The sequence below is a fragment of the Schistocerca cancellata genome, chromosome 6 (assembly GCF_023864275.1).
Source record: "Schistocerca cancellata isolate TAMUIC-IGC-003103 chromosome 6, iqSchCanc2.1, whole genome shotgun sequence".
In the NCBI taxonomy this organism is placed as follows: domain Eukaryota; kingdom Metazoa; phylum Arthropoda; class Insecta; order Orthoptera; family Acrididae; genus Schistocerca; species Schistocerca cancellata.
This window is the reverse complement of record NC_064631.1, coordinates 62,538,624-62,560,653: the sequence shown is the minus strand read 5'-3', so window position 1 is coordinate 62,560,653 and position 22,030 is coordinate 62,538,624. Positions and strand designations below refer to the sequence as shown.

General features: G+C 38.4%; 1 protein-coding gene across 2 annotated transcripts in view; it reads left to right on the top strand.

Moving 5' to 3' along the window:
• The window catches only part of LOC126191081 (Bardet-Biedl syndrome 4 protein), a 117,677-nt gene extending 97,211 nt beyond the window's left edge, over window positions 1–20,466 (top strand). For both annotated transcript variants that reach the window (XM_049931800.1, XM_049931801.1), the window contains one exon: window positions 20,231–20,466. In XM_049931800.1, the coding sequence (XP_049787757.1) occupies window positions 20,231–20,362 (132 nt within the window). In that variant the 3' untranslated portion in view covers window positions 20,363–20,466. The remainder of the gene's footprint in view (window positions 1–20,230) is intronic.
• The last annotated feature ends 1,564 nt before the right edge of the window (window positions 20,467–22,030 follow it).

Sequence of the window (22,030 nt, the reverse complement as noted above, 5' to 3'; positions counted from 1 at the left end):
TATGTCAAAATTGAAAGGCAAGTTTTCATGGCTTTGTTCCATTAACATCTGTAATTTGGGTGGTAGTTCTTTTTGCACATTACCTTCATGCTTCTGATCATGTTTCAATAAGTGCATCACCAGTTGTCCTCGCACGGCATTTCAAATTTCAATACTGATCTGCGTGCATCCCATACTCTGTTCACCAAGACTGCAGCCACTTTGTTATCATTAATTCCCTACCATATCACTTTGGCTTGCAACATCTTTGGGTAATTCCATGTCAGTTTGGTGCAGCACTCAACCAGCCCTACTCAGATTTCATTCAAATTTGATGCATCCAGTGATTCAGATAAGAGATGGAAAACTACCAATTTGCAGAGGTGTTTGACAATTGTGATGAAAGTTAGAGGTCTGGAAAGTTTGGAAATTGTGTGAAATTTACATGTGTGTGTCTAAACATAAATGACTATAATTCTGCTTCTAATCCACATGCAGTGATAAAGCTTGTGTCACTGAAGAACTAATGAGTAGGGCTTTACCATTGATATGCAACATAGCAGGTTTCTAAGAATTTTCACATTCTAGGTCACTGTCCTCAACCTTTGATCATGAGTATCTATTGTGTCAGGACAAAAAACAGAAAGGTACTGCCCCAGTATGCTAATATAAATGTGATAAATGTCTAGATGATACGCCAAAGGCATCATGATAAAAAATTTATTTCGTCTACGTCACTACACAACAGAAAGCAGTACTGTAACAAGCACTGTTGTTCCAACAAACATAGTAAAAATTTTTTGCTGTGAACAGCCAAAGAGATTTTATTTCAACCAATCATGCTTGATTCATGCATTTAGCTTTTTTAATCAAACTGTATTGTACATATGCTGACAGTGTAATGGTAACACCGACAACTTTAAACAGCAATCGATGCTAACATTAAACTCTGTGAGGAATTTCTGATCATGAGATAACCTAATGGGAACAGAAAAATCAGACTAGGATTCATTTCCGAAACACTCCAGCAGAGTATAACCAACAGCAAACAGGTGGGTCAGGAACAGACGTCTCCCAGCACAAAAGCAAGTTGTAATATTACATATTCATATCGGTCGCCAGCCTAATTAGACATTCTTGTGTCAAGCAATATAATAAAGCAGAAGGCAGTGCGAAGACTAATCTAACCTTCCTTGACACACACACACACACACACTATATCTATTTACACTACAACACAGTAACCTAACAATGCAGATAAATGCACTACCAACTTGGAAGTCAGACAAACAACTGGCCAATGACATAGCAAACAGTAACAATGTGTACCTTAAATGAAATAGATGCAGCAGTTTATTAAACTAATCGCCAACACACATGAAACTAATAGCAATACTAAACAGAGAAGAGCATAAAATGATTCTGACTTAAATCAAGGGATCATACTCTGTAATGATCATACTCTATAATTCCCATGCAGTCATACTCAATAACATCATTGTTTAGTACAGGGTCTCTATGCCTGTGCATTAACCAACTTGCAATAGAATCGCTAACACAGTAAATATTTCTTTCTTACGATTAGTTTGAAGCAGTTAAACAGAAAGCAAATCTAACTACACTGGCTCTGAAGGAGCGTTTGCTTTGCTTCATTAACTAAGTAGCATAGCACATGAGGGCCCTTGAACTTTAATGGTTTGAAGAACCATGCTCATTAACAAAACTACTCAAGTATGTGTGAGAAGTGGTAAATATTCTCATCAATAATTATTAAGTAAAGCACAACTAACTATAACTCTTTAAATAACAAATGTGTTTTGATAAGCACTCTTGTAACCTACTCAAAGTATAGTTGGCTGTGCAAATGTCAACACAACATTAAATTCAAGTTCAAACACTTTCTCCTGAAATGAACCCTCATAAAACTGTAATTCTGATCAAAGTGCATAAATGCAACAATTAATAATCTTCTTCACTTCAAATCAATATTATTTTTCCTTAAACTAACAACTTAACTATTTTCAGGCAGTTTTTCAAGTAAGGCAAATTATTCAAGAAAATGACTGCAGATTGATTTTAAAATGTGCTGGAAGTGGTGTATTTCTCAAACTATAAAACTGAACCTTTAACACTATCACTCCACACATTAGGAAGTAATCACAACTATTTTTACAGCTGTTGATTAAGTCTTTCCATAATAAATTAGGATACTTAAATTCACTAGGATAGGATTCCTGTCCAGGTTTGTGGTTTGGGATAATCATGGGTGTAAGATAAGAGTTTTAAGCAACACCATGATTATTATTAAAATCAACCAAATTTCATGAATACCTGGTCCATTAACAGAGTGCCAAATATAAACAATTTAGAAGAAGGCTGGTGGCACTGGTGGCATAATTTTCAGTGGCTGTTAACATGGCGGCGATGCTGTCATGGCAATACTATTGGCCTCACCCTGTTACAGATCTTCTTGGTGTCGAAATTATATTTTTACGAGGCCAGAAACCATGCCATAATAATAGTATCACCAAATGCAGCATCTGAAGCCCATAAATACTGCTCTTAAGCTCCTCAGGCCTCAAAACTCGAAGAATATGAGTCACAATGATTCACTACTGCTAGCGAGATGCTAACCACAGCACTTCTCAGCCAAGTCTGCTTACCCACTTGCCACTTGTGTGCCAACCACACCTTTTCAACTCTGCCAGGCTACTTCATAGTTGTGGGGCTTCCCCACATCTTTTACATTCACCCTAGATTCCTGTGGTGTGCGTACTGTAAGACCTTCAGTACACACACCATCAGATTATTTGACTTGTCGCTCTAACGAAGTAAGCGAGTGTCAGCAATATGTCTTGTGGTCTTATCGTGGCGTGTTTATCTTCTGCCGTTAGGTCAGACGATAGAAATGCCACTTGCACGCTTAGAGTAGCAGATTGACGGTGACCAACTTTAAATAGAACTTGATTAATTTTCACACACATTTATTAAAATAATAAAAAGCATAGACATTACGTAACTTGATTCTGGATGCTGTTTACAATTGACAATCTGAAGTTCCTTTGGTCTTGGTACGTTAATTTTATTCTCACATATCTCTGATACTTGACAAAGTGTCTATTCATTTATCTTCATGGCTATGTGCAGGAATATGATGACCTTATTAGGTGCAGACTGAAACTTGATTATAGACTGGTACGGACAAATGTAGACTGGTACAGACAGGTGCAGATAAATGCAGACTCATACAGACTAATGCAAACTGACTGATCGGAGGTCTGTACACTCGTTATAATACCTCGTGCATTCAGGTATCATTGCGCGAGTGTGATCCGCAAGGAGAAAGGGTTCTATGTTAGCAGCAATCTCATTGGCTGTGTTACATATTAATACGCAGATCGGCGGAAGCAGAATTTGGTCCGTCTCTAAGGCAGCGCCATCTTGTAGTGCAGAGATGGACGAGCGCTGCGCCTTCGCTGTTGTGCTTAGCGCGGCACGCTCTAGTGGGAAAGTTGTGTACGCGCTGACTACACGGAACTATGTACACAACAATTCCCTAACTATGGAACAAGTCGTTTACAGTACATTATATAACAATCATTCCAGTAATTACTTAAATCCACAAGCCCAGTCTAAACAACAATGTTCAAAAAATTCACATAACTGAAATATGTATTCTTAGTCAAAGAATTTCCATTACAGATATGTACAACACTCGCTACAAATTGACATAGAAATATTGATACAGATACAAAATAGATCAAAAATAGGTGTTACAGTGGTATTCCGTGGTAGTCTGTAAAAAAGAATTTCAGGTCAAAATTCTGCTGTTGCAGTCCATTTAAAAAAGAAGGTAATGCAAAAGTATAGAAGAATTTGAAGAATGTTGAGTGGATGTTAAAAAAGTTCATGAAATGTGTTCGCTGTTGCAAATATGAACAACCATCAGCTGTATAATGGAATGGTGACAATGAAAATGTGTGCCAGGCTGCAACTTGAACTCGGACTTCCCACTTATCGTGAGCAGTTGGCTTGCCATTAGGCTATCTGAGCATGCCTCATGCCCAATCAATACATGCATACGTTGTCAACCACATGTCTACAACCTTCACTGGTAGATCTATTATGTACATTCCCATACAGGGGAGACATTTTAATTGATAGTCGCTTGCTCGGTGTGGGTGGATAAGCTGGGCAAGTGACTTTCAACTTTTCTGGTACCATTTCTCATGGTCCCAACGTAGGTCCTGTACACGGCAACTGATCCTGCATACAAAACTGTGACTGTGTACATTTGTCACCCGTCTTCTGTTCTGTTCACCATTCCTTAAACTAATTACTTAGTATTTGCAACACTGATACTTTCCTGTATTTCTTTCTAGGTTTATGTATAACATGAAAATCAACTTCACTCAATTGTAATGCCCATCATGTCAATCTACTAGATGGATCCTTCAGCCTCCTCAACCATTTCAATGCTGCATGATCTGTTCACACCCAAAACTTCTTTCCATAGAGAAAAACACTTGATGTAGGTAATTCAAACAATGGAAAATCCAGGATGGAATGTAACAATACCAGAGAAGGAAAGTTGCTACTCACCATATAGCAGAGATGCTGAGTCGCGATAGGCACAATAAAAAGATTCACACACTCATAGCTTTTGGCCATTAAGGCCTTTGTCAGCAGTAGACACACACACACACACACACACACACACACACACACACACACACACACACACGCGCGCGCGCACACACTCACACAAATGCAACTAGCACACACGTCTGTAGTCTCAGAGAGCTGAAACTACACTGCAGCTCTCTGAGACTGCAGATGTGTGTGCAAGTTGCGTTTGCGTGAGTGTGTGTGCGTGTCTGCTGCTGACAAAGGCCTTAATAGCCAAAAGCTATGAGTATGTGAATCTTTTTATTGTGCCTAGTGCGACTCAGCATCTCTGCTATATGGTGAGTAGCAACTTTCCTTCTCTGGTATTGATGTAGGTGATTCCATAGATAAGGCTCAACATTTCCATTGTGTGGACTTCTTTCTCGATGCATAGGCCACAGGATGTTCTGCACCTTCAGCCACCTTCCTCAGCACACACTGAGGTGGGGTTGGTTGTATGGCATGACTGAATGAATTCATTATTGAAATTTGGAGACACTAAGACTGAACTCACTCTCAAAATTTCTTTCAGTTTCCCAAAATCGTGACAATCTTCCAACCATATAAATCTTGAACCTTCCTTTAGCAATTGCGTTAATGAATTGGCAATATCTGAAAGTCCATTTATGAACCTTCTATAATAATTCACAATGCCAAGGAATGATTGCAGTTCCTTCACTAACTTAGGTACAGGAAATTCACATGTAGCTGTAATTAACTTTGGTTCTGTCTTAACCCTATCCTTATTTACTATGCAACCAAAGTATGCCACCTATTCTAGTACAAAATTACACTACACTGTACTCAGTGTTAAACTTATAGCCCTTAACGTCAAGAATACGTCTCTTAGGCATTGTATGTGCTGCTCCATGTTACTCACAAACATGATTATCATGCACTTGTAAAATGTACACTTTCACATAAGGAAATATCACAATTAATAAAATATTCTGGGCTCTTATGCTGTGGTCAAATGTATTTCACATTTAAACCTAATGTTTTGTCCCTATCTGCGGAGTACATTTTCAAGAGGGATTGTAGTTCCTTTGAATTCTGATTCACACCTAGCTCACTGCTGAATGCAGCAAAATTTCGTTTACGTATGCTTCCGCACAGTGGTGTGACATCACATGTCTTGAATACCTGAGTCCTGTTGGCTGTTCTTGATTCTCATCTGCTGTTTATAGGACCCCATGGTAGAAGACTGGTACACATCTTCTTCAGCAGTGGGATTCAAATGTCATTCAGTTTCATGTTATCCTTCGTGTTCAAACACCTGGGTTATAACATCTGGGTTATCTCTATGACCTCTCTCTATTACCTTTCATGGTATCTGCTTGTGGCTGCCAGTACTTGAGTCCTATCAAAATGAATGTGGTGATCTCCTGGCAGCAAAGCATGTTCCGCAACAGCTGATCTGTCAGTCTCCCCCCCTTCTGCAATTGCCCTTGTGCTCTTCTAGACATTTTTGACCATTCTTTTTATAGGACCTATGTACAGCTAGTCACAACTACATGGAATCCTATAAATTCTTCTGCACATGCCTCATCTGTATCAGTCCACATATATAACACCTTAAATTGGCCAAAAAAAAAAAAAAAGAAAAAACAATTTAACTTGCAGTCCTGTTGACATGTCAAATTTCCTTGCATTCTACTGCTGATCTGACAGCTGCGCACAATTAATTGGAACCAACATACTTTCCTTAACATTTATGAAGGCAAGACTCTTAAAAATGCGTCAAGCGCCCTCTACTCAGCTTCATGTAAAATTAATTCATTCACCACAGCATTCTGTCCCACCCATACAAACAACCATTGATCTTCATTATCCAGTCTACAAATTATTCCACTAATTCTCCATGCCTCTTTATTACCATGCCCTACTGTTGTCTAAAATGCCTGACACTGTTCTGCTTTCTGTATGTTTAAATAACTGCCTTTCAAATTCTTCAACTGTTTCAGCTACTTTGAGAGCCCCGCATAAGCATTAACATTTGGTTTCCCAATTAATTTTAATCTTGGTACCGTAAAAGACCATTTGTCCATCTGTCCCAAACTCCTAAGGGCCTCCACAAATGCTTGCACATACTCAGTTCACTTACCAGAGAAAGGAACAGCTAAACTTGCAATTGACAAATCTATATTTCACTGTACTCCAAGTTGGCCACATAACTCCCTATTGCCAGATGTCAGTTGTGCTACCCTTTTCAAAAATATATGTACTGCCCCTGGTTCTGATACTCCTTGCAACTCTGACTCTGCCAGTGCCTAGCCCTTCTCCATTCTTATTTTGGAATACCAGCAATTACAAAATGTACAAATTGAATTACATGAACTTAATTCTTACACCTAGTCATCAGCCATTTTTAATTCCTGCCACTGTCTAGCCATGTATCTGTAATGCTTAAACGGGAATCATACTACTGCTACTGACTGAACATGGCACTGAATGACCATCCAAGTTACACTGCGTATATCTGACAGGTACTAACCAATCATAACCCCATTACCTCTAAAGTGTGACAAATCCACCAGATCCTTACTTTTAACAAAATTTATGTTACAAAAAGCATTGTGGTCAAGTTTTTTCCGTGACAAATAGACTTTGATGAAAATTAAATTTCTTGACTAACCGTAAAGCAGGTTTAGACGTTGAGAAAGGTGATGACAGTAGTCTGATAGCAGTTGTAAGCAGACTCGTGGAGATGAGATTGGGGTAGAGGGACACTTCCCAGTGCCAATTAAACAGGCTGCAGTTCCAAATGCTTTATTATGGCACCCTGCCTTAGCCCAGTACAGGAAGCAGCAGTGGCAGTCAGTGGCCTCGTGCATGTTGTTGTCCCACAAAGCTGTCAGAGTGCAGTGTCAGCTGGACAGCAATGCACGACCGAAGTGTTTTTGCGTGGTTCATGAACTGTGCACTGTTCAGAACATGGCAGACCGGTAATTTAATGGCAGTAATACACTGCTGCCTAGTCAATGGCTGGCAGGCTGCCAGCCAGGGCCAATACTGGGCTATTGTGGCAGCATCTCCAAGTCCTGTGGTCTTGGAACACATTGCCCTGATCCTGAGTTGAACTGTGGCCCCCAAACAACATTCCAGGTGGCAGCAAAGTGATGATGATAGCGCTGTGATACTAACAGAAGAAATGGCTAGGTATCGAGCTGCTCTTATTTGGGGTATACTATGCCTTGTGGATCGTGTACTAGACATTTCAGTGGCTCCTTGTGTGGAAAGGCTTGTGGCATCTACCACTTGTCTATTGTTGTGTCAACTGTTTCCACACCCTGCCAGGCTGGCTCGCCTCACAATGCTATGATGGCTGTGTTATATTTCGTAAAGCGTAACACCCACACTTGACTGTGGCTGGTACTGCTGTAATTCACCTCCCACTTCGCATGTTTATGACCAAAAACGGCCTGTGCACTATGTAGAGGATGGGCAAGTGTATTGTAGGCAGTGTCTTTAGTAAACCTATTGCATCTTCTTAGTGTTCTGCCAGATTAGATTGTTACTTGTTCCATTGATCATGAGTATGACACTTCGTAATGAAGTGGAACATGTCAGGTTAATAAAAGGTGTCTATACAGGATATTACACTACACAAAATGTTACATGACACTTTTTTGTGGGGGTTGGGGAAATTACCCACTTATTATACCCAAAAATTCATCTAATGAGTAGAAGGAGTTGCTAGTAAGAAATTCTTTTAATTTCCTTTTAAATGCTATATGGCTATCTGTCAGACTTTTGATGCTATTAGTTAAGTGACCAAAGACTTTAGTGGCAGCATAATTTACCCCCTGCTGATCCAAAGTTAGATTTAACCTTGAGTAGTGAAGATCATCCTTTCTCCTAGTGTTGTAGCCATGTACACTGCTATTACTTTTGAATTCATTCGGATTGTTAATAACAAATTTCATAAGTGAATATATATATATATTGTGAGGCTACAGTGAAGACCTCTAGCTCTTTAAATAAATGTCTGCAGGATGATCTTGGATGAGCTCCAGCAATTATTCTGGTTACACGCTTTTGTGCAATGAACACTCTTTTACTCAATGATGAATTACCCCAGAATATGATGCCATACGAAAGCAGAGAATAAAAATAGGTGTGGTAAGCTAATTTACTGAGATGTATATTGCTAAAATTTGCAATGACCCTAATAGCATAAGTAGCTGAACTCAAATGTTTCAGCAGATCCTCAGTGTGTTTTTTCCAGTTCAGCCCCTCATCAATGCACACACCTAGAAATTTTGAATATTCTACCTTAGCTACTGATTTCTTATCAAAGTCTATATTTATTAATGATGTCATTTCATTTACTGTGTGGAACTGTATATATTGTGTTTTGTCAAAGTTTAATGAGAGCCCATTTGCAGAGAACCACTTAATGATTTTCTGAAAAACATCGTTTACAATTTCACCAGTTAATTCTTGTCTGTTGGTTGTGATAGCTATACTTGTATCATCGGCAAAAAGTACCAGCTTTGCATCTTCGTGAATATAGAATGGCAAGTCAGTAATATATATTAAGAACAGGACCCAAGACCGAACCTTGCGGCACTCCATTCTTGATTGTTCCCCAGTTTGAGAAATCAGTTTTTTGCATATTATGTGAACTGTTTATTTCAACTTTCTGCACTCTTCCAGTTAGATATGATTTAAACCATTTGAGCACTGTCCCATTCATACCACAGTACTTGAGCTTATCTAGAAGTATTCCATGATTTACACAATCAGAAGCCTGTGATAGATCACAAAAAATCCCAACGGTTGACTTCCGGTTACTCAGAGCTATTAATGTTTCATTAGTGAAAGTATATATAGCATTTTCTGTTGAAAAACCCTTCTGGAAACCAAACTGACATTTTGTTAAAACTTTATTTTTACAAAGGTGTGAAGCCACTCTACAATAAATTACTTTTTCAAGAATTTTGGATAAGGCATAAGAGAGATTGGGCGGTAGTTGTTGACATCAGACATATCCCCTTTTTTATGCAGTGGTTTAACAATGGCATACTTCAGTCTATCTAGGAAAGTACCCTGCTTCAAAGAGCTACATATGTGGGTAACAAGCCCACTTATTTCTTGGGAACAAGCTTTTATTATCCTGCTGGAAATGCCATAAATTCCCTGTGAGCTTTTATTCTTGAGAGAGTTTATTATCTTCCTAATTTCAGAAGGAGAGGTGGGTGGAATTTCAGTTGTATCAAATGGTGTGGGTAAGGCCTTTTCCATTAACTGCCTTGCTTCTTCTAATGAACAGTTAGATCCTATTTTCTCTACAACATTTAAAAAATGATTATTCAAAATGTTTTCGACTTCTGGCTTGTTGTTTATCAAGTTTCCATTCACTTTGATGGTGATGCCGTCATCCTGTACTCTTGGTTGCCCTGTCTCCCTTGTAATAATATTCCAAATTGTTTTGATTTTGTTATCAGAGGTATTAATCTCAGACGTGATGCACATGCTTCTGGACTTTTTAATAACCTTTCTTAATGTAGCACAGTAGTTTTTATAATATTTGGCTGTTTCTGGGTCATTACCCTTCCTTGTTGTTAGATACAGTTCCCTTTTGTGGTTGCAAGATATTTTTATTTCTTTAGTAAGCCAAGGTTTTTTGCATGGTTTCTTATTATTAAATTTAACTACTTTCTTGGGGAAACAGTTTTCAAATTCTCTTACAAGTGTATCATGAAATAAGTTACATTTTAAATTAGCATCGGGTTTCTTGTACACCTCATCCCAGTCTAACTGCTGAAGATTGTCTTTGAAATTTCTAGTTGTTGAGTCATTAATTGAATGCACAACTTTGGAGGGTAGTTTTGAATTACTGAATGGAGCTATGTCATATACTGTAACTAGCTGAGCATCATGATTAGATAGGCCATTCTCAACAGGACAAGAATTTGTGTTTTTAAACCTATCTTGGTCTATAAAAGTGTTATCTATCAACATGCTGCTGTCCTTTACTACCTGAGTAGGAAAATTAATGACAGATGTCAAATTGAAAGAACCGAGCAAGACTTCCAGGTCATTCTTCCTATTACGCTCTTTCAGTGAATCAACATTGAAGACCCCACAAATAATAATTTGCTTTCCCCTATCTGACAGATAGCACAACAAGGCATCCAAGTTTTCCAGGAATAAATGAAAGTTTCCTGAAGGGGCCTATATAGTGTTACAATTGTAAAAGAGCCCTCCTTCAGTTTAAGTTGACAGGCACATTCTCCTATATGTTGCTTTAGACAAAACTTTTTAGTATCTAAGCTTTCTACACAGTGATAACTTTTGACATATATGGCAACTCCTCCTCTCACCTTATTCTCTCTACTCATATGTGCAGCTTGTTTATAACCACTGGTATTTACCTTCTCCATATCAGACACAATGTCTTCAGTTTGCCTTCCCCATAACGTTATCTGTGTTATATTCCAATTTAAAATGTTTGTAATTGTAAATCCTAAGTATTTAGTTAAATTGACACCCTTTGGATTTGTGTGATTTATCATTTAATCTAAATCTAATGGATTTCTTGTAGTACTCATCCGGTGATCTTACATATTTCATTATTTAGGGTTCATTGCTACTTTTTGCACCATACAGATATCTTGTTTAAAGAGAAGGAAACGTTTACATACTGACTTTTCAAGAGATCAGATACCTGAATGAACATCCAATAGAATCAGAAAGGTACAGAATCTATAACGGAAAACCTGTTATAAATATAGCTCAAATGTGATGACTCTATGAAGCCATTGTAGTCAAAAAGAATATAATAGAATCCATCAACAGTTTTACATCACCATCAAAGAGGAATAGATGAGATGAGATGAAAAAATAACAGGTGAATGGAGGGAATCAGTGGTTATCATCCATATACACAAATATAGAGATAAATGAAATCAGAAGAACTGAGGGGGAATTTCATAGCTAGTCACAACATACAAAATACTGTCATGTATTATATTGTGAAGACTCACCTTTTTTACTGATGACATAACAGGGGACTACCAGAATGGTTTTTGAAAAATAGATCAACAGTAGACAGCATATTCTGTGTCAGGACCATCAATGAAACAGTATTGATATACAACAAGGACATTTATTACCCATTATAGACTTTTTAGAAAGCCAACGATTAAGTGCACAGAGAAACTTTATGGGGGATCATGGCAGAATACAGAATCTCTAAAAAACTTGGCATCCTGGTCAAAAGTTGTATGGAGAAGATGGTAAGCAGGGTGACATACTGCAGCCCAATAAAATTTTCTCGGGCTTCCAGGCACGTCAGGTGGTTAAAATCCCATGAGCTTTCGACTGAGCTCTCCTCCGTCATTGTCAAGTGGTAAGACTGACTGTTGTGTCGCCATGGCCGCGTCGTTATATAGCTGCACTGCTGGTTGTGACATCACTAGTGCTCTCTTCCTCACCATATATAGAAATGTTTTCATCCCGTGTCTGTCGCACCTGTTTTAACCTCACGATGGCCAAGCCCCAGGCTGTGCTGAGCTGCAAACCACCATCCTTGTTGATGGTGTTTTCAGACGTTTTTATTTCAATAGCTTCTTTTATGACACTATCCCAAAATCCCTTCGTCCTCATAATGACAGATGTTTCATCTAATAGAATTTGGTGTCCATTTTCTAAGGCATGTTCTACCATGGCTGATTTTTCTAGATAGCGTAGGCGTAAGCACCTCTCATGTTCTGTCCGGCGTTGCTCCACAGTGCATACTGTTTGGCCGACGTAGTAACAGCCATACTGACATGGTATCTTGTACACTACAGGAGTTCTAAGCCCTAGATCGTCCTACACAGGTCCCATGAGCTATCGAATTTTAGGCAGCTCCTGAAGAGATATAACATTTCATCGGTGTTCAGGCACCCAACAAAAATTCGACAGCTCAAGTTACCAGAGAAACCCAGAAAATAAATGGACAACTTTTGGGAAACTTGACGATGCAGCATCCAAAATTCCTCACCATGTTAAAATGTTGCTCAGTGAACTCATTGCCCAAGTGATTTGAGAAAATAAAAGTAGAACAATAGTGGGAGACTACCGAGGACATGTAAGAACCAATGATGATGGGGAAAGACTTGCCGCATTCTGTAGATGATCCAACCTGCAGCTGAACATACTTCAAAGCCCTCCGAAGGAAAAAGAAAATGTGGAACACAGTGCTAAGAGAGTTACAGATTGACCGTGTTACATTAATAGCACAATAGCGAAAAGAAATACTAAATTTCAAAAGTAAGTAAGAGTGCAACATTGACTCTAACCACAACCTCCCAGAGATTGAAGTAATATTTCAGCCAAACAGACCAATGTGAAAGACCAAATCTAAAATCAATAACTGAAGCAAGAGAAGATGGGAACCATGAAAACCTGTCTAATATGGAGATGAACAGCTGTGAAGAAATCAAAGAAGCCTTAATGTAAGCATCCAATAGTTTGTAGGCTCTTCACAAAAACAGAAGCAAAGATGATAGAATGAGAAATCTGACAAAACACTTGAAGGAAAAATACCCTGAAATAGGTGGAACTTGAAGATGACTGAGGAAAACTGGAAAGACTTCAAGAATGAAAGAGAAGAAACAACCAAGATCATTAGAGCAGAGAATAGGAAAATGACAAAAGTAAAATGCTATTTATGGATTCTTCCATTATATCTTGGTAGAACATTTCCATATTTAAGGTTTAATATCAAGTACACTGTTTTTGATCTACTGATTTTTGTTTATCTTGAACTAGATTTTGGCTTATTAGGCCATCTTCAGGAAACAATTGACTAGCTCCTGAAAGTGACAGTAGTTCGATAACTGAACATTTTAGATGAAGATACAATCACTTGCATATAGTGTGGTACATCAAACTTGTTTCTTTGTGTTGAAATTACACTTTACACAATAGACAATGTACAATGGACAATGTTAAGCACTATAATTAGCTAAACTACACAATATTACAGGTTAAATGTTCTCCAGCCTTCGTCCCCCACCCCCGAGGACCATAACAACTAGGCTGATGGTACACAAACACAGCTGGAGATTGCATAAGTCAGACTCCACCTGTGCCGAACATGTGCTGAAGGAAGGATACAAATACCAAATCCACAGTGTACTGCTACATGTAGGCAACAGAGGAAGAAAAGTAAGACTATTAGAAGCACTTGAGATAAACAAACATTTAGCTTAAAATCCCCAGCTGATTCTGAATGCTCAATTTCAATTGACTACATTGCCACTTTCAAGCTTCATGTGTTGCTATCAAAAAGCTATATACTCACAAACCGCCACAATGACACATACTGCTACACAAAATTAAAACATAACAGAATTTCCTACTCCTCACCACACAATCTTCAACAATATAGATTGTAATACTTTATATTTGAATAGTGGACTATATTCAGTATTGCCCATTGCATAACAATGTTATTTACAGTGTAAAACATTTTTGTTTCTCAACATAAGTTACTAGTACTGTGTTAGGTAGCTTTCAACCAATTTCACGACCTCACAGACCTTGGCATTGTAGCCATATACCCTGTAATAATGTAAGATTATTTATTCTAATGACTGTGTGTAATACTGTCCATTGCCTAGAGTTTAATTTACAATGTTGAAAAACACGTCTGTTGCATGACATAAATGAAGAGTACTCTGTTTAACGGTATCTCGGGTTAAGAATCAAGTTTAATACACAACACTATATGCAAGAAACTGTATCTTCATCTACAATGTTCTATTACCTGGAACAACTGTCCTTTTCAGACGTTAGTTTGAAAAACAAAAATGAGTGGAGGATTAAACTGTGTACTTATTATTCAACCTTAAAAGAGTAATGTGTAAAAGGTGGAGGAAGAGTTCAAAAAGAAGAATGCGAGTGACTTTTACACAACCTCCAGAGAGACACTACAAAGAAACCAGCCACCATGTCTGTGATTTAGGCAAATGAGTGTTAGCATGTTAAAATGACAAAGAGAACAGTCAGCTCTTGACTGTTTCATAATGCTGTCAAACTGTGAAGAGCCTCTGTAAAGATGGGATTCTCAGAAACAAATCCACTGTAATTTAGACTCCAAACCTTGGTAAAATTAAGCATGTAATCATGGAACTCAAAAATAATAAAGCACAAGGTGAAGACAGCATTGCGGCAAAAATGTGGAAAATTGGAGAGGATGTCACTGCAGATGGAATACATCGCCTTATAGAAGAAACATGGAAAACTGAAAAGATACTAGAAGACTGGAAATGTTGGTTTCCAAAAAGGCAGGTCCTGGGTGGAACAGATATTCAACTTCAAGTCCATTATGAGAATTGAGCAATAAGAAGGAAGAATACAATAGTAATTTTTGATTTCAAAAGATTGTATGACTCAGTTGATGGTCAAACTTTTTTAGGGTTTCAGAGGAATTTTGACTTTTGGATAATGATGGAAACTGTAATACAAACCCTGAAAGACACCTTCCCAAAAGTTAAGTATTTTTCGAGAAATCTCAGAACCTTTGAAATAAAGACAGGGGTCAGGAAAGAGAAATATTAACCCCCAATTCTCTTCAGTATCATCCTGAAGAAAATAATGAAAATCTGGGAAGAACTCTTAAGTTGGGAGGAGTGAGTGAAATACACCTTGGGAAGAAAGGAAACAACTTTGAAATCAGGTATTTAGCTCTTTTAGCAGTGACCTGGTCCTTTTAGATGGAAACTGGAAATCTTGCATGAAATCACTGGAAAAATAGGTCTAAGAATCTCATGTGAAAAGGTGGAATTGTATGGAACATAGACAGCAAGGATAGAAATACTTGGAGGTAAAATATGGGAAGATTAAAAGACAGATTAATTTAAATACCTCAGAGAATGAATCCAGCCCAGTGGACTGGATAGAAGACAAAGTAAGAGCCAGAAAATTAGACATTGCGTGACACTAACACAGAACAAGTACAACAAATGAACAATATCCTAAAGACCAAAATCAGGCACTGTAATCCAATTATAAATTCAGAAGGCATTTCATCTACATCTACATCTACATTTATACTCCGCAAGCCACCCAACGGTGTCTGTTTATTTAGAATAAGGATCAGTCATGGAAGTACTTGAAAAGAAGGAAAGGAAGAGTCTGAGGAAAATTCCAGGACCCCAAAAGACTACTGGTGGAACTTCAAAGAATAGGAAAAAATGAAGAGATCCATAAGAACATCAAAAGGATTGTGGACTAAATGTGTAAACAACAGTTGAAATTTCATTAGCCCCTAGCTAGAATGGACAAAAACCAACTTTTTAAAACAGACCTTGTCATATCACACATTTAAAAGTTCACTTTTAAGTAGTGGCAGCTGGTGATCATGTGCTACATCACACTATAATTTCACACTAAAATTGTGTCATTTCTCTTCAAGTGTAAGCTGTAAATCATGCTAAAATTATGCCAATTCGTTTCGAATGTGAGCTGGAAATCCCACTAAAATTATGCCATTTCTCTTCCAATGCATGTTGGTATACAAATAAAATGGACAAAACCATGATTTGTGGTGCTGCCTCCATGATGACCAGTACCAGTATAACCAATATCAAGTACTGAAATGATGGTCAGCCACACTATGATAAAGTCAGAGAAGGGATGCAGATGTCTGTTTTCAATAACACATGCTCTGATCTTATATCATCCCTGCTGGCACTGAGGGTGCTATGTTGCCCGCAGAAACAGGTCAATATTGTTTGTTGAAAATACATGAAAATTATTGTGAAAGTATAGAGTACAAGCAATTTTAGAGGAGCAGCTGACATATTGGTACTGTAGCCCAGTGGCTAAGGGCACCAACTGGCAGTTTGCTGGGTTAGGTTCGATTCCCAGTGCTACCATCATGTACTTTTTTAATTTCTTGTGGTGTTAAATGATTATTATAAGATTTAAATATATTTAAATGGTTCAATTTATATATGCAAAATAAATATGGTCAACTTAGCTACAATTACTACCCTTATAAGTCAAAAGGCTATTATAGGGAGTGGTAAAAAAGAGCAAATATATGAGGAAATTTAGTATTTAAGTCTATGGAAAGAGTTGTATATCTGGGTTTGATGTTCGCAATACACTTTTTTGCTTTCTTTGTTTATTTTCGGTAACACTGATATGTGTAGTATTGGGGAAGTGAAAGATCTATGACATATTAAAGCATTAATAATACTAATAATAATAAATAATAGAAATCATAGCAACATACTTGATCTATTGCATTATGTAAAACTAATATTGCAACAATTTTAAGTCATGACATAGTGCAACACAGTCTGTTTATTTTTGTAGTATTGTAGCACATTGGTAAAATTTTGCATGAACCGCCACTGCTTCAAAGTGGGTGGGAGAGGTGTAAAGAGATCCACAAGAAAGTGTCATTATACTAGAACTGATTGAAACTAAGAAGGATTCAGGAGCAAAATGCAGGGGGGAAATCATTTGAAGAGAAACCATTAAAAAAAGAGGTCCACACATTACATTTTTAAGAAGGAGAAAAAGCGAAGAAGTGAGAGACTGAATAGGTTCCAGGAAGATAGGATAAGAGTAGCCAAGAAGCCTACCATGAGGTCCACAGTTGGCCGAATTCAGAAGAAAGAAGGAGGATGACTGGCCATTGTGTTCATTGTAATGGACATGTTGATGACTTAAACTGCTTTGGCTATGAAACTGTATATGTACCTAGTACAGATAACCATTATATTATGTGAGCTCAAAAATGTTGTCATGTACTAACACTGAATGCCATTCACCCAGAATAGTGGCAATACTGCAAACACAAAATATCCACTCAAAAGCCACATGTTACATCTTCACTCATGTGGTATGGGAACTTACTGTCTGGATAATACTTGTATTGTTGTTATTGTGGTCTTAAGTCCAATGACTGGTATGATACAGCTCTCCATGCTACTCTATCCTGTGCAAGCCTCTTCATCACCAAATAACTACTGCAACCTACATCCTTCTGAATCTTAGTGTATTCATCTCTTGTTCTCCTTCTACGATACTATAATGCTTGTATTCAGTCAGCATTCTCTGTATTAACTTTGTGTGTTGGGAGTTGCTATGAATATTAAAAGTTAATTCATTGCTAAATATTTCAGGTTGCCTTAGTGAATGAGATTTTAATTTCCGAGACACTCCTGTGTCTTCCAAGCTTCTGTACAAAGAGTGAGTGAGTGAGTGTGCGAGTGTGCACATGTGTGCATAGCCACAGTTTGTTGTTGTTGTTGGTGGTGGTGGTGGTGGTGGTGGTGTGATATGTAATATATTTTAGTGTAAAAGTTGTGTGTGTGCTGTCTTTTACTGCTTTGTTTTTATATGCACAAATGTAAAGCATTTTAGGTGTTAATCATAGTAGAGTAAGATAATACGAGACTGAGTGAAAGACCAGGTAGCTGTTGTTTGTAAAAAAAAGAGAGAGAGAGAGAAGAAGAATTAAGTGGTTCAACAAATTATGTGAAGGTGCTGTTGATTGAGAGGAGATAAGTGTTGAAAGTAGTGGTCGTATAAAACATGTTAAAGGACACAGGTGTTAATTTTTCTGTTCCAACAAAACAATTGAAACCTTTAATAAGTGACAGGTGGTTGTTAGTTTTGTGGTAGGTCTCAGTCAATGACAGGGACGGGGAGGGGGGGAGGGAGAGAGAGAGAGAGAAGAGAGAGAAGAGAGAGAGAGAGAGAGAGAGAGAGAGAGTTGGTATGTATCTGTTGTGATGTTTGATGTTGCCAAAAATTAAATGGCTCAGATAATAAAGTGTGTTTGGTGTATCCATGCATTGTAGACAAATTCTTGTAGATGGAAAATTCAACTGTGATGCTTTAAAAGCTCCGATGTTCTGTTTTTGACACTGGGGGAGGCATTTCTTCTGTGCATCATGAAAGCCCTTCCATTTGTTTCCCATTAAACTGTATCTTCATTTAACATAAAGTCTTCTGCATATGGGACTGTGTCATAAAGCCTTCTGGGTATGGTACTCCGCCGTATTATAAATAACCGTCACCTGTGTTTCAGCTATGGCTGCAGTGGCCTCCTCTTGGGTCTACTGGTGTACTTTTTATGGTAAAGTCACGTATATTTGTGTAGATTGCTCTGCTTTGCATGACATTGTGTCATAGTTCTAAAAACTAAAGATATTATTGGTTGCTAGTGGCGGGAAACATCTCTTGTTGTTAGTGTACCCTGTTAGGCTCAGATTGCTGGCAGTCAGGATGGTGCAAGCTTGAGTCTATCCTCTCTATTCATGCTGGGGTGTTTTAATATCTCAATGGCCTCTCATATCCTATATTTCACACTCCCTGGGTGTGTGATAAGTACACAGGTTTCAAGAATTTTATTTTCTTGCGTCAGTCTTCTACTGTTTGGCCACTGCATATTTGTTGTGCTGCCAAAGTTGAATGTACCACTCATACTTCTGTATGTTTGCTGCTGCAGGCTTGCTGGTTTTACTGATGTAGACTGGTCCAAACAAAAGAATGCACAAAAGACTGGACATCAACCAACTAAAGCTAGCAGCACACTTACCATATGTGAAGAATGTCATCAACAGAATTGGTAAACATCTGCATGGGTTGGTGTCCAGGCCATCCTCTACAACACCTGCAAGATTCAGAATGTATTAGGCTCGAACAAGGACGAGGTAAAGAGTCTGCAGGTTGCAGGTCTTGCACAATGTAGACTATGAGTGTGGTGAAATCTACATCGACAAAACTTTCAGATCTGTAGCAATACACATATAGGAGCATGAGCAGTACATTCAACTGGGGCAGCACAACAAATCTGCAGTGAGCAAACGCCATGAAGACTGTGGCACGAAAATAAAATTCAATGAAAGCTGCATTCTGGGACGGTGAAACACAGGATCAGAGAGGCCAATGAGATATTAAAACACCCTAACAACATGAACAGAGAGGATGTACTCAGACATGCACCATCCTAGCTGTCAGACATCAGAGTTCAGCTGGCTGCACTAACAACTCGAGACAGATCGTTATGAGCACTTAACTGCCACTGCATGGCCTTTGTCCAGCATGAGGAAAATGAGAGTCCATATGCCAGTTGTCAGTGTCTAACAATCATAGTGCACTTTGTGAAGAACAATAGAATAGGAACTTCTTCTACCACAACCTATCATGTAATACCTTAGTTTTTTTAGGACTGTGACCTTATTTTAAGTTCAGCACACCATTTTTGCCAAAATATAAGGTGCTGTACAACAAGAATACACTGGCTGACCCAGAAATGACCAAAACGTTGGTGATAGTTATTTACAATAAAAGGCGATTCCATAGCCCAAAGGCTTATGTTAACTGATTCTGGCTGTGGAAGCTTATACAGTTATATCTTTCTTCATTTGTGTGTCCTGAAACAGAGAAAAAGAGGGACTTTGGGAACATTAACTAGGAAAGTTTGTATGTAAGTTGCACTGATTCATACATGAGCAGTGTAAAGGCTGGAATAATGTTTGATTACTGCATGGTAGTGTAAGGATAGATTAAATCCTAGATAAGACTGAGAGATAAGAAATTCATTATTCTTCTTTGTTTACAGATGCTTGAGGTTGCAAGCAAAATGTTGGAAACACTTTCTGTAGAAAGTGCTGCTTCCTTATCAGACAATAAGCCTGCTGATGTTCGTACACCCACACCTGATTACCCCCATATGGGTCCTGATGAAGTCTGAACAATTGTAACAAATTAAAATTTATTTAGTTGGTGTAATAACAATGACGTGGCTTTTATATTTTGTACATTCTGTGAGATGAAATTAAAGTATAAGTTATTGTGAGAAGGGTGTTGTTTTTTTTTTTTTTTTTTTTTTTTTTTTTTCAGCTGTTGGCTCGTGTTGGCTCGTGTAAAGCAAGGAGCAGTCTTTGCACAACCTTGAAATCTTATCCAGATCAGAACAAATACTTGCACTGCTTCTTCCAGACAGTACTTCACTGTAGATAAATGATCATCTGCAAAACACCAGAAGTTACATCTGTATCTATTAAATGAACATGTAGATAACACGCTAGACACTTCCTACCAAGAAGTCCTCAATCAATAACCAAGTCATGAAATTTATTTGATTCCCCATTCGCTCATACTTTACTTAACAAATGTTGTAGTGAGACAAGTGCTTTTTGAAGATCAGGAAATATTACACTCAGTTAATCTCCTTGATCTATGGATTTCAGGTTGTCACATGGGAAAAGTATTGACACCAGTGATACTGGATGGTAATTTTGTGGATCATTTCTCCTATCCTTGTTCTAAAAAAGCTACTTATCATAATAGTTTGTTTGAGCGATCTATGGTGTATTATGGTCAAAAGAGGGTCTAATTAAACCTCAAATTCTGTATAGAATCTAATAGACATCAACTACGATTCTGTGTATGCGTCACATAATAGCACATTGGTAATGTCATGTTTACTTGCAGAGTAATGTGCAATACAGGACCTAGCCTATTTAGCCTCTTCACTCTCTGGTGGTCTTCCCGCCTTCACATGCCCCACTGATAAGTTCTGCATTTCTTAACATCAAATGGAAGACTGTTCCAGGTCTTAGGGGGATTACCATCCCTCGTATTATCCTCTTATGGTTGAGAAAAATCAGCAAGAAAGCCCATTAAGTGGTTCATCTGTTGAGGTGCCACCCTAATTATCTCAAATCCTGGTTGGCCAACCGACTCACTTTTGCAACTGGTGAGATCACTTGCACAGATGTGATGAGTGCCTGTGCTTCTCACCAAGAGTGGACTGGAGATCATCTGCCACCATACCCATCCTGTGGTGGCCAACCTGGCATCCAGACAGAGAGACAGGGCATGTGCAATACCTGAAGTGTAGCTGCTCCTTTGCAAAGCTTCATAGATCACCACCTCCTGCTCTTGTTTCCTAATAGGAGACTTTAAGGGATGAAGAGACAAAGGAGGAACACAGTAGGCACAGCAAGACTTTGACATCACAGTGGAGCATCATCTCTGAACATCTGAAGGAATTTACAACCATTTGGGGCAGAGGACAGTGTGTTTCCACCAGAGGACAGCATAACACAACCTATACAACCTGTTGACACTGCCATTTTTGGAGCATCTAACAGGGCTTCCTGCTTGTGCTCCGTTTCTCAGCTTTGGACAACGTTATCAGTCTATGCTGGGGATCCACCTTCACCCCCGTAGGTCTAGTCCACATGTGCTAAAGGCAGTAGGCTTGAGGAAGGAGGTGAAGACCTGGCCACCTCAGTGTTCTCGAAGCTGCCATGAGAGGTGGATGTGGTACTGATCATAGTTTACCAGAGTCGTTGTTGCCTTCAGGAGGAATCATGGGAGCTGTGTATATTGACTTCTAGATAACACCCAATAC